Source organism: Microtus oregoni, unplaced genomic scaffold (assembly GCF_018167655.1).
Source record: "Microtus oregoni isolate MIOR12 unplaced genomic scaffold, Mior012 000046F_ref0000063, whole genome shotgun sequence".
NCBI lineage: Eukaryota > Metazoa > Chordata > Mammalia > Rodentia > Cricetidae > Microtus > Microtus oregoni.
In genome coordinates this window covers 2,666,602-2,679,699 of record NW_024543220.1, presented here as the reverse complement: position 1 = coordinate 2,679,699, position 13,098 = coordinate 2,666,602, and the positions used below count along the sequence as shown (strand labels likewise).

Sequence of the window (13,098 nt, the reverse complement as noted above, 5' to 3'; positions counted from 1 at the left end):
CAGGCAAGAGCCATATAATCCTGAATATATGATCTCATCTTTGTTCAAATGGTTGTAACCTGTGTGTCAATTCCAAGAAACAAGTATAACTGATGAATCTATCTTCTTCATACGGAGTGCCGTTGAGCATTCCAAAGCATAGAACCTCTGTCATGGCAGGTCAGAAAGCCAGGAAAATGTTTGTAGAAGGGGAAGAGATGTTCAAGCAGAGTAAATCAAATATCCTGGGGCTATCATTGGTAGAACTAACAAATACATGAGGATAGAAACAAGATACACTGTAAACCTAATGAAGTGAATTTCAAATTCTTTGGTCTCAGGATCTCTTTACAGTCAAACCAGTGAAGATATTGAATTGCTTATGTGAGTTATTCCTGTTAATATTTATTGCATACAAAATTTAAATTGAGTCATTTACAAAGTATTTTATAAATATTTATTTTTCTTAATTAAAAATAACAATATATCAACATAAATAATACCTTTGTGAAAATAGGCATATTTTCAAAGGCAAAAACGAAGAGTAAGAACATGATATTTTTTTTACATTTTGTAAGTCTTTTTAATGTCTTAACAGCAAAAGCACCTTCTTCACAGCTGTTTCTGTTTCTTTCTGTTGCAATGCCACATTGGAGTCTCTGAAAAATGGCACTATGTACCAGTAAGATAACAAGAGTGAAAGACACAAATAACAACTGGTATTATAAAAACAGACTTGATGCTATTGACTTTACAAAGAGTCATGGGTACCCACAGATTTCATAACTACAGATTTTGAGAATACTGCTCAAGCCTTCAATAGTGCCCAATTAATTAGCTTAATTTTTCAATATCCGTGAATCTGTTGTCAAGGATAGTGATCTACCAAAGCAGTAGGCCAAAGATAAGTGGTAAATTTATATATGAACTATCAAGATCATTCAGGAATCTTTAATACACCAAAGGATAGACAACAATAAAATAACAAAATAAAGAAATAGGTGACCATGATTCTAAACTCCAATCCAGGATAGAGTGTCTCCTGGGGCTATGCCTAAAGTCTTACCTCTGTCTAGGTAAGTTCTAATTTGTAGACATATCAGAGTTACTCATTAGTAGGAGCAGTAGTGGCCTAAAGCTATCTCATAAGAGTAAATTCAAAATTCTAGAGCAGTTTGGCATCTATAAACAGATGTACAGATTGAGTATTCCTACTTGAAAAAAATAACACATTTTGAGTCTGCCACCCTGCCTTTCTTCCCAGCACTCTGTTCTCTCTATTCCGCCCACTTAAGGGCTGCCATATCAAAGGCCAAAGCAGTTTCTTTATTCAACATAGACAGAAGAATCTCCTACATCAGTAAGCAGTTGGCTGTGAGGTAACTTGAGTATCACCAGGACTCTCCAATATTGAATTAGGCCTTGTAACCCAAGAAAACAATAGGAGTGGTACTATATCAAAAAAACCTATAGAAATAGTAGTCACAGAATGTGCTGTGTTATGGAATGAGGTACTACCATTGCAAGTGGAGGTCATAGACATATGTGTCATTTAACAAATAAGGTCATAGGTATAATAGCTAACTTAAGAAAAAATTGTGGTATACATTCAGACATCATGATCACCATGTGTACCTTCTTGGGTAAAAGTCATGTTTGGAAAGAAAACATCCTTAGACGTCTACAATTATTGTAGTTCTTGGAGTATCTATGTCTGCTATAATTAGACAAAAACTGTTCATGGCATACAAGTTATCCTAAGTCTATTCACAAACTTTTGTACCTTTGTTTCAAAGAGTTTTTTGAGGTAATGATTCTGTACTGGGTGGTGTTCTAGCACTACCAATGGCTCTCAACCTGTGAGTCTTGACCTCCACAGGGGTCACATATCAAATAATTTACATTATGATCAATAACAGCAGAAAAATTACATTGTGAAAAAGCAACAAAATAATTTTACGGTCGAGGGTTACCACAATATGACGAACTGTATTAAACAGTCACAGAATTAGGAAAGTTGAGAACCACTGGACTAGACCCATTGAATGAGATCATGGCACTACCATAGAGTGCGCAGCATCCCCAGTACTTCTTTCAGTAGCTGTCATGGTGGCAGGAATCACAGCAGTAGTGCTAACAATAGCAGGACTCTGAGGGAACGGTGTAGTTATTGGAGGAAGCGTGGTACTAGCTGCATTGTCAACAGTACTTGCTTCCGTAGCTGTGATTGTGAAATGAATCACATCACAGTGACAGCACTATGAAGACTGGTAGGGAAAGGTGAAGTCGTGTTGGGAAATGTACTAGTTGGACTGTCAGCAGTACTTGTTTCAGCAACTGTGGTTGTGAAAGTAATCACACCACTAGTGCTAACATTTGGAGGATTTGTAGGAAAGGTGTAGCTATGGCGTGATAGTGGTGTTATTTGCATTATCCACAGCAGTTGTCTCAGGAGTTGTGATTGTGTAAAGAATGGCATCACTACTGTTGGCTGTAGGAGGACTCGTAGGGAAAGCTGCAGGTGTGTCAGGAAATGTGGTGTCGCTTGTACTGTCAGCAGTAGCTATTTCAGGAGTTGGAGTTGTGGAAGGAATAGCATCACTAGTGTTAGCAGTGGCATTGGTAGGGAAAGGTGTAGTTGTGTTGGGAAATGTGGGGTCATTTGTATTGTCAACAGTTGGTTCAGGAGCTGTGGTTATCAAAGGAATCCCATCACTAGAGTTAGCAGTAGGACTCACAGTTATAGGTGTGGTTGTGATGGGAAATATGGGGTCATTTGTATTGTCAACAGTTGGTTCAGGAGTTGTGGTTATCAAAGGAATCCCATCACTAGAGTTAGCAGTAGGACTCACAGTTATAGGTGTGGTTGTGAAGGGAAATGTGGGGTCATTTGTATTGTCAACAGTTGGTTCAGGAGTTGTGGTTATCAAAGGAATCCCATCACTAGAGTTAGCAGTAGGACTCACAGTTATAGGTGTGGTTGTGATGGGGAATGTGGGGTCATTTGTATTGTCAACAGTTGGTTCAGGAGTTGTGGTTATCAAAGGAATCCCATCACTAGAGTTAGCAGTAGGACTCACAGTTATAGGTGTGGTTGTATCGGGAAATGTGGGGTCATTTGTATTGTCAACAGTTGGTTCAGGAGTTGTGGTTATCAAAGGAATCCCATCACTAGAGTTAGCAGTAGGACTCACAGTTATAGGTGTGGTTGTATCGGGAAATGTGGGGTCATTTGTATTGTCAACAGTTGGTTCAGGAGTTGTGGTTATCAAAGGAATCCCATCACTAGAGTTAGCAGTAGGACTCACAGTTATAGGTGTGGTTGTATCGGGAAATGTGGGGTCATTTGTATTGTCAACAGTTGGTTCAGGAGTTGTGGTTATCAAAGGAATCCCATCACTAGAGTTAGCAGTAGGACTCACAGTTATAGGTGTGGTTGTATCGGGAAATGTGGGGTCATTTGTATTGTCAACAGTTGGTTCAGGAGTTGTGGTTATCAAAGGAATCCCATCACTAGAGTTAGCAGTAGGACTCACAGTTATAGGTGTGGTTGTATCGGGAAATGTGGGGTCATTTGTATTGTCAACAGTTGGTTCAGGAGTTGTGGTTATCAAAGGAATCACATCACTAGTGTTAGCAGTAGGACTCACAGTTATAAGTGTGGTTGTGTTGGGAAATGTGGGGCCAGTTGTATTTTCAGTAGTAGTTACTTCAGGAGTTGGGGTTGTCATAGTAATCACATCACTAGAGTTAGCAGTAGGACTCATAGGGAGAGGTGTAGTTGTGTTGGGAAATATGGGGTCACTTGTATTGCCAACAGTTGGTTCGGAAGTTGAGGTTGTCAAAGGAATCACATCACTAGTGTTAGCAGTAAGACTCGTAGGGAAAGGTGTAGTTATGTTGGGAAATATGGGGTCAGTTGTATTGTCAACAGTTGGATAAGGAGTTGGGGTTGTCATAGGAATCACATCACTAGTGTTAGCAGCAGGACTCATAGGGAGAGGTGTGGTTGTGTTGGGAAATATGGGGTCAGTTGTATTGTCAACAGTTGGATAAGGAGTTGGGGTTGTCATAGGAATCACATCACTAGTGTTAGCAGTAGGAGTCATGGGGAAAGGTGTAGTTGTGTTGGGAAATGTGGGGTTAGTTGTATTGTCAACAGTTGGTTCAAGAGTTGTAGTTATCAAAGGAATCACATCACTAGTGTTAGCAGTAGGACTCGTAGGGAAAGGTGTAGTTGTATCGGGAAATGTGGGGCCAGTTGTACTGTCGGTAGTAGTTATTTCAGGAGTTGTGGTTGTCATAGGAATCCCATCACTAGTGTTAGCAGTAGGACTCACAGTTATAGGTGTGGTTGTATCGGGAAATGTGGGGCCAGTTGTACTGTCGGTAGTAGTTATTTCGGGAGTTGTGGTTGTCATAGGAATCCCATCACTAGTGTTAGCAGTAGGACTCACAGTTATAGGTGTGGTTGTATCGGGAAATGTGGGGCCAGTTGTACTGTCGGTAGCAGTTATTTCAGGAGTTGTGGTTGTCATAGGAATCCCATCACTAGTGTTAGCAGTAGGACTCACAGTTATAGGTGTAGTTGTATCGGGAAATGTGGGGCCAGTTGTACTGTCGGTAGTAGTTATTTCGGGAGTTGTGGTTGTCATAGGAATCCCATCACTAGAGTTAGCAGTAGGACTCACAGTTATAGGTGTAGTTGTATCAGGAAATGTGGGGCCAGTTGTACTGTCGGTAGTAGTTATTTCAGGAGTTGTGGTTGTCATAGGAATCCCATCACTAGTGTTAGCAGTAGGACTCACAGTTTTAGGTGTGGTTGTGTCAGGAAATGTGGGGTCAGTTGTACTGTCGGTAGTAGCTATTTCAGGAGTTGGGGTTGTCATAGGAATAACATCACTAGAGTTAGCAGTAGAACTTGTAGGGAAAGGTGTAGTTATTTCAGGAAGTGTGGGTGTGGAAGTACTTTCTGTTTCAGGTGTAGTTGTGACAGCAATACTGGTTGAAGGTTCAGTGCTAGATGCAGTTGTGTGAGGGCTTGTGGGAAATACACTGGTTGTATCTGGTGGGGGAAGTACAGGATCTCCATAAACCCAGATAATCTCTGTCATCTTTTCTAGGTTCACGTTCTTTTCTGTCAGTTGAATTGTTAGTTTCTGCCAAAGAAAAGATCACATTAAAATATTAGAACTTATTAAACATTGTATTGAAGTCACTGTGCAGCCTTTATCTTAGCCAAGAAAAAGGTACTCAGTCTTCACAAAGTAAAAATGGCACAAATCTCTCCAGGTTTTATTGGTCAGAGATCACCATGGTGAGGTTTTCTGGTGTAAGAAATGCTCTTCATCCCTTTCTTCACACTCTCTTGTATCCAAGTCACGTTGATCTCAAATATTCACAGTTGTGCTTAAATTTAACATTCATTTTGCTTTGTCATTTTTATCATTAACATTACCTTTCCTGACAGCAGATTCATTTTGTGACCTTATTACTGTCACCCCTAATAATGCCTGTTATAGGGTTTTCCAAAAATGAAACTCTGTGATTATTTTCTGCACCTAGGTTAATTAGAAACAATACTTTCAGAGTAAATTTGAATCTTGTAATCCTAAGTATATACTATTGTATCTAAGTATGTATCCAAGAAGACCACAGGGAGAAACATCCACTTGGGTGCTCAGAATTCTCATTTTCCAAAATTCCAGTACCAGTAGGGCACTATTTTCACCATTTAGAATCAGAAACTGTAGTTATCCATTTTCACTTCTTTAAACCATTCTGTTTGGGCTACTACATCCTTTATAATTAATCCATGGTCTGAAGTACTATTCAGATTTTAAAGCTAGGATTACACAGGTTGCTCTTCTATAAATACTCCATCTTACAGAATGTTGTTTCACTTAGGGCAAGGCTGTCACTATAATAGTTTTAATAGTCGAGTATTTATGGTACTCTGTGCTTTTACACAAATAAGCATAGCTTATACTATGAGTAAAGTAAAGTCACTTAATCATATAACAGTTAAGCACCAACTTAAAAGAAGAAATATTTTGCCCAGGGATGGGCACACTGCAGGAAGGAGAGAGGAACTTTCACAACCACTCCTTGTCTTTAGCCTCTGAGCAAAATGCTGCTATGTTTTGTTCGGTAGTCAAGAAAACCAATCTATTCAAAACAAATCAATCCATTAGTGATCAAAACAGAGAGAATAGCATCAGACTACAGATCATCAGTACCAGACTGCAAACAGAAGACCATCAACGTTGTACACCTCAGAGCCCAGTCCTCACAGCTTTTCAGAAACACTCTTCTATAGATGCACAATGCCTCTACCATGTATCACATATATTAGACAGCAATGGCAGAGATAATTCAATACAATAATAAAGTGAGTTTATGAGGCATTCCTTTCAGACATACCTGATTGTAGGGGTCACTTGTGAAATTGTCCTCAATGAATTGCTGGTTGTTGTAGGTAACACGGACATTTACCACAGAAGAGGAGTTTAAACCCCAGATTCTAATATATCCAACTTTCAGTGGATTTGAGTCACTCAGATACTGATTATGTAGGACCTGAATTTTCAAGGTGGTCTATAAAGAATTCATAAAAATAAAACATATATAGCACACAGGTAATAAACATAGTAAACTATGTTCTATGTAACAATGTAAAAATATTTTAATTATTTTCATTTTAAATGTTTTTAAAGATTTATTTATTTGTGCATTTATGCATATGAGTGCCTGTCTTCATGCACACCAGAAGAAGCAAGCTGATCCCATTACTGATGGTTGTGAGCCCACCATGTGGTTTCTGGGAATTGAACTCAGTCCCTGAAAGAGCAATCAAGTGCTTTTAACTGTTGAGCCATCTCTCCAACTCTTGTTTCTATTTTATTTATTGAATATTTTATGAAGACATAGTTCCTAAGTACCAACCATGACAAATTTGATGATGTCTGTGATGGATAATCTTTATTGACAATCTATCTAGAATCAACCAAAACTCAAACATCTGGACACACCTGTGAAAGGTTTTATCTGAAATGAGAAAATCCACCCTAAATCTGGCCCATACCTTCTAGTGGCAGTCCACATATGAAACAAAAGGAAGAAGGCCAGCCTGGTCTACAGAGCTAGTTCCAGGACGGCTACAGCTGGTACATAGAGAAACCCTCTCTCAAAACCCTCACCACCACCACCACCCCCAAAAGGAAGCTTTTTTTTTTTTACTGTTTGCTTTCATTCTCTCTGGCAAACTTATCTATCCTGCTTATATTGTGTTAAAACCTTCACTAGTATTAACACCTACTCTACTGTTTTGAGATCCCAACATAGACTGAAGAGCAGCTGAAATATCCAGTTTTGTGAACCACAAAACTTCCAGATTTTTAGCTTTTCAGTCAAGTGACAACCATTATTAATCTAGGCAGGGAACAGACTTAAACTATTCTAATAAATCTCCTTTATATGTGTATTCTTTGTGTGTGTGTGTGTGTGTATGTGTGTATTATGTGATTGAGTGTGTGCATGCATGTGATTGAGTATGTGTATGTGTGTAACTGAGTATGTGTGTATGTGATTGAGTGTGTGTGTATGTATGTGATTGAGTGTGCATGTGTCTATGTGTGTGTGTGTCTATATATGTGCGTTTGTATCCATTCTATCAGTTCTGTTCCACTGGAAAATCTTAATACAATGTCAAAGATAGGCATGTGAATCAAGAAAGGTTCTGGAAAATTTTTTGTTTGTATTCTTACTAATCTTGCAATAAAGTATCATTCCTTCTGTTTTTCAGAAGAAGAAATTAAGGTAATAGGAGACAAAGTCATGCATTTTCACAGAGCTAAGTGACATAGATAGGGTGGAATGATGATATGCTGGCATAATACAGAAGCATAATAAACTGTCACTGAATTATAAAGTTTGCAAAGAACATAACAAATTGTCTAAACCATGAAGTGTCATATATAAAGATCAATGTAAGTTAAAATGAGATAAATTATAAGAAGTTACATAATTAATTTAAAATGAAAATCATAACAAAAATCCTATGGGTGTTAAGGAAATTGAAGAAAAGTGATTATGGGAATAGAATAGACATGAAAAGTATTAATGAGTATATGGAACTCTAGAAGTCCTAGAAGGACAGTTAAGAGCTGCAGGCTACATGAGAGGGACAAGTAATGGGACCAGATAAATGAAGACCAGTACAGCAGGTGCTAACAGAGAACTGAAACCAGCTGAAACACAAGGCTAGGACAATTCTATGAAAAAATCAAGGAGACAGAGGCAGACAGGTAAAGTTACATGGGGCTTAATTCTGATGGCAACAATAGAAAGAGAAATAAAAATATTACATTACACTTTCACAAATGAACAAAGTCAAATGCAATGCTATATGACTATAATCCCAGGCCCTGGAGAGCATGATGTGGAGGCTTGCTGGCTACACAGCAAGATCAAAACCAATCTGGGCAAGAGAGGGGAAGCATGGATCTCCCTGGGAAGAGGAAATAGAATAGATTCAATGGGTGGGGCTGGGGCGGGAGGGGGATCAGAAAGAATCACATGGGGGTGGGGCAACGTGGAAACCTAGTGCAGAGCAAACTTATTGGAATCTATGAGGGTGATCCTAGTGAGGACTCCTACTAGTGGAAGATATGGATCTGAACTGGCAATCTTTGGTAGCCTGGCAATACTTGCAGTGGTGGGCCTAGGTTACATTGTTGGATGTAGAGATCCCATGGAAATACCTAAACATCCCAGAATGATGCTGGGAGAGAAGGTTGCCCTTTGAAAACTGACAGCAGGGGCACCATTGCTGAGGACAACGACTCAGCTCATTAAACATAGAGTGACTGAGCTGGTGCGAGCTAGGAGCCATCACCTCTGCTTCCTAGTTCCTTTAGTGTGAGAAGGTACTCTGCAGGATTTAAAAAGATAAACCTGGATACCAACCAAGCCTCAAAACCTTCCACCTGCAATCTGTCTTGCCTGAATGATGTGCTGGGGCAATGGTCTCCCAAAATGTCTGGGAGTGGCCAACTAACATCTGATTTAATTTGAGGCCCACTTCCCAACAGGGAGCCCATGCTCAGCACTGCTTGGATGACAAGAAACCAGAGACTAGATAGCTCAGACTCCTACAGTAGAACCAAACAAGGATGGCCTTTAAAAAATAAAATCAATGGCATGATTCCTAATGATAGTCTCCTACACTCATAGATCTGTGCCTTTTTCGGTCATTATCAGACAGGCAGCAGACAACAGATAAGAACAGGTTCAGAGACCCACAACTAGACATTATAATGAGAGAGAGTAAAAATTGGAGGTCTTTTATCAGATCCCTGGTGTGGGAGAATTGTCTGTATTCTGTCAATCATGTTATAAATAAATGCAGATTGGCCAGGTAGGAAATATAGGTGGGAAAACCAGACAGGAAGTAGAAATGATGTAATGAGAACAGGAGAATTCTGGGAATGAGGAAGTTGATTCCTCCCACTCCTGCCCAGATCACTGAAGCAACAGAATGTGATCTGCCTCACTGAAAAAGGTACTGAGTCACATGGATAGCATAGATCAGAAAAATGGGTTAATCAAGATGTGAGAGGAAGCCAGTGAGAGGCCAGAGCTAATGGGCCAATCAGCTTATAATTTATGGAGACCTATGTGTGATTTTCTTTGGGGCTAAACAGTTGTGGGGAACCAGGCAGGATAAAAACCACAACAACAAACAGGCCCCCGTTCATGTTACAGGTCCCCTCTTCAGAGATCTTGGAAACCCCACAGAAGATGGGGACAAAAGACTATAGGAATCAGAGGGGATGAAGGACACTGGAAGAACACAGCCCACAGACTTCACAAAGCAGGGCTTCTATGGGCTCACAGAGACTGAAGCAGCAAGCTTGAGGCCTGCATGGGTCTGCACCAGGTCCTCTTGTATATGCATGTTATAAAAGCTTGGTATTTTTGTGGGACTCTTAACAATAGGAGTGGCTATATCTCTGATTCTTTTGCCGTCTCTTAAGACTCTTTTCCTCCTGCTGACTTGCTTTGCCAAGCCTTGATATGAGAGCTTTGGCCTCGTCTTACTGTATCTTGTTTTGTCGTGTTTGACTATCTTCTCTTAGAGGCCCGCCTGCTTTGTTCTGAAAAGGAACCAGATGGAAGTGGATCTGGGGGAGAAGAGGGGTGGTTGAAGCTAGGAGAAGTGGAGGGAGGGGCACTTGTGGTTGGGATGTATGGTATAATGGAAGAATCTATTTCCAATAAAAAAGAAAAAAGTTCTATTTCACTAAAAGAGAGAGAGAGAGAGAGAGAGAGAGAGAGAGAGAGAAGGAAAGAATGAAGGAAGGACAAAAAGAAAAGAAACACAGAAGTCACAGCCATGCTCTTGATCCTGGCATCTGTGTTTTAAGAGAAATCTAAATAAACTAGCATTCAGAGGATCCAGCATAAATCATAAACACAAAACAAAGAAAATCCTAAGTTCCCCCAGAGATACATACAATTGTAAGAGAAGACAGAGGGGAACTAAAGCACTGTTACACAGAGGTGATTGATCTGTGCCACACTGCTTGTGCTACTAGCCCATGTTTTAAGTCAACAGGTGAGTGCTAAGCAGATTCTGGACTTGATATAGAAAGATTTACTTAATTCTCAGGAGAAGAAGACAGATTGTCAATAGAATCATCCAACTTGCAAAGTATTGTTTTCTCTAATTTATTTATTTATTCCTCTATAATTGTCATTTCCCCTTGTAATTCTTATAGTTCTGCTTTTCTGAATAAGATATGATGAGCCATCTTTGCCTCTGGGCTTGGTCATGTATCCTTTACTTTGGTAATAGGAAATTAGTCAACTTGATAATAATGTAATTTTGAAGTAGGAATTTGGTATTTCCTTTTCTAATTTTTAAAGATTGTTTATTTATATGTGTGTGCATGCCTGTGTGAATTTAGGTGGACTATGCACATTCAGGTACCTTCAGAGGCCAAAAACACTGGATCCTCCAAAACTAGAGTTACAGGTGGCTGTGGCCTGCCTGAAATGGGTGCTAGGAGCCAAACATGGCTCTTCCACAAAAGAAACGAGCACTTTAAACCACTGACCCTCTCTTAAGCTCCTCAGCGTTCACTTTATTGCTACTCCATGATCATGAAAAAGTTACCCATAAGATGATTTTATCCCATCTTCAGGTCAGCTGGCCACCAGTTATGCAAATAAAATCAAGCTCATCCAAACTGAGCAATACATAGAAGGCTATCCGCAGATATATATGTGATCCAGCCAATGTCAGTTAAGTATTGGCCAGATCACCTGAACACTATAAAGTCATGATCTCAGTAAACTTTTGTTGTTGCATGACAATGAGGCTATGAAGTTATCGACTATACAGCAGTGTTACATAATAGATAATTTATATAACATTTACATTTCATATTGGTCAGCCAAAAAGCTTCTTATCCCTAGAAATAAGCTATACATTGATGGATCTATTTCCCCCAGGATAAAATGAGTTCCAAACTTCTTTTCACATAGTGAATATATTCTGGATAAACATAATATATGGACTATTTTCTTTCTGATTTTATTGTCAGCAGCATGAATTAGAAAAGTAGAGAAAGGAAGTAGTTCTTAACATGTAAACATTATATTTTAATTAAAATTAAAGTTAGAGGATGATGTCTAATCTGTAGGTAAAAGAATTTATAAACTCAAGAAGGTAGGCTTACCTGTGTTGCTCTAAAGTTAGCCAAGAAATAAAATCCCTTTTCATACGTATCTGCAAACAAGAAAAAAAGAATACAGTTCCCTGCTTCAGTTGTAGCAGACAATCTCCTGTTGACTCTGAACTATCTAAAGTGGATCGCAACAACTAACAAGGTATCTTTCATCTTCCTGAGAAGCAATAAAGATAATAAGCAGGCACTTGCCTTTTGTTTGCTTGTTTGTGTGTTTGTTTTGTTTTAGAAGTTTTCGTTCTCTAGCTAAGGCTAGCCCGGAACTCATGGGTAGCACAGTCTGTCTTTGAATTCTCGCTGTTCTTTCTTCCACCTTCCCAATGCCAGGTGTGTACCACTGTACTCATCCAAAACACAGTATTTGGTGTATAATACATGCTGAATAAATGTCATCGTTCAGAAGAAAAAGAAAGACCCTGGGCTTATCTCCAACACCAAAGGGAATGAATACAGTGCCACTTTTGATTTCAGGTTATTATCTGGCATGTGCTTTCTTATACACCCAGGACCACCTGTCCAGGTATGGTACGACCCACAAAAAACCAGGCCTTCAGCCAGTCCCATGAGGGCATTATCTCAGTTGTGGTAAATGACTCTTCTAAACTGAGCGCATCTTGTGTCAAGTGAACACAAGCTAGGCAGCACAACTATTTGACAAAAACCTCAGTACCAGACACGAGAAACCCCCACCTGAGTCAGAGTAGTGTAACATATTTGTCTAAAACATAGACTATTGCTATTTCCCTTGGTAGTTTCTTAGAAGCTGAAAGCAAACCCCTATTACTGCAGACCCCACATACTATAGACACAGGACTCAGAAGATTTGAGCTGGGTCTAACCTGAAAGTCTCCTTCCTGTGGTCTAGCCTTTACAGTACCAGAAAGTAGTAAGTAAATTACTAAGGGAGGGGAGCCATCAATACTCCTATCCAGCTGTGACATCTAGGAACCAGAACAATGACCAGCATGGCAAGATTTCCCTGAGGTACAATAGCAGCACTCGTATCTTGGTGGCAACAGGCTGCTGTTCAATTAGACTTAAGGTCTCTTCAATTGGTTGAAAATTACACCTGCTACTAGAGACTTAGACAACTGGGGCTGTTTATGGAGCTTAGGGAACCTACTACTGCCATTTTACTAGATCAGTGTAATTCCTAATAGCATTCTGAGACCTATCCTTACACACTTAGATAAGTGTAGCTCCCAGCCTCATCAAAGAAGCTTTTTTTCTACAGCAAACAGACACCATAACAAAAGAAAAAGAAAAATACAAATGATCAAAATGCAGAGAACAATGGATCACGGGCAGCCCAAACTCAACATACATCTTCAATACAACTTCTCGGGACATCTGGAAAAGGGGGCAG

General features: G+C 39.6%; 1 protein-coding gene across 1 annotated transcript in view; it reads right to left on the bottom strand.

The window, feature by feature from the left end:
- Positions 1-435: 435 nt before the first annotated feature.
- Positions 436-13,098, bottom strand: part of Mgam2 (maltase-glucoamylase 2 (putative)) — an 85,211-nt gene continuing 72,548 nt past the window's right edge. The window contains exons 46-48 of the mRNA XM_041634956.1: positions 11,724-11,773; positions 6,403-6,576; positions 436-5,138 (exon numbers count right to left, since the gene is read on the bottom strand). Coding sequence (XP_041490890.1) covers positions 2,382-5,138; positions 6,403-6,576; positions 11,724-11,773 — 2,981 coding nt within the window. The 3' untranslated portion in view covers positions 436-2,381. The remainder of the gene's footprint in view (positions 5,139-6,402; positions 6,577-11,723; positions 11,774-13,098) is intronic.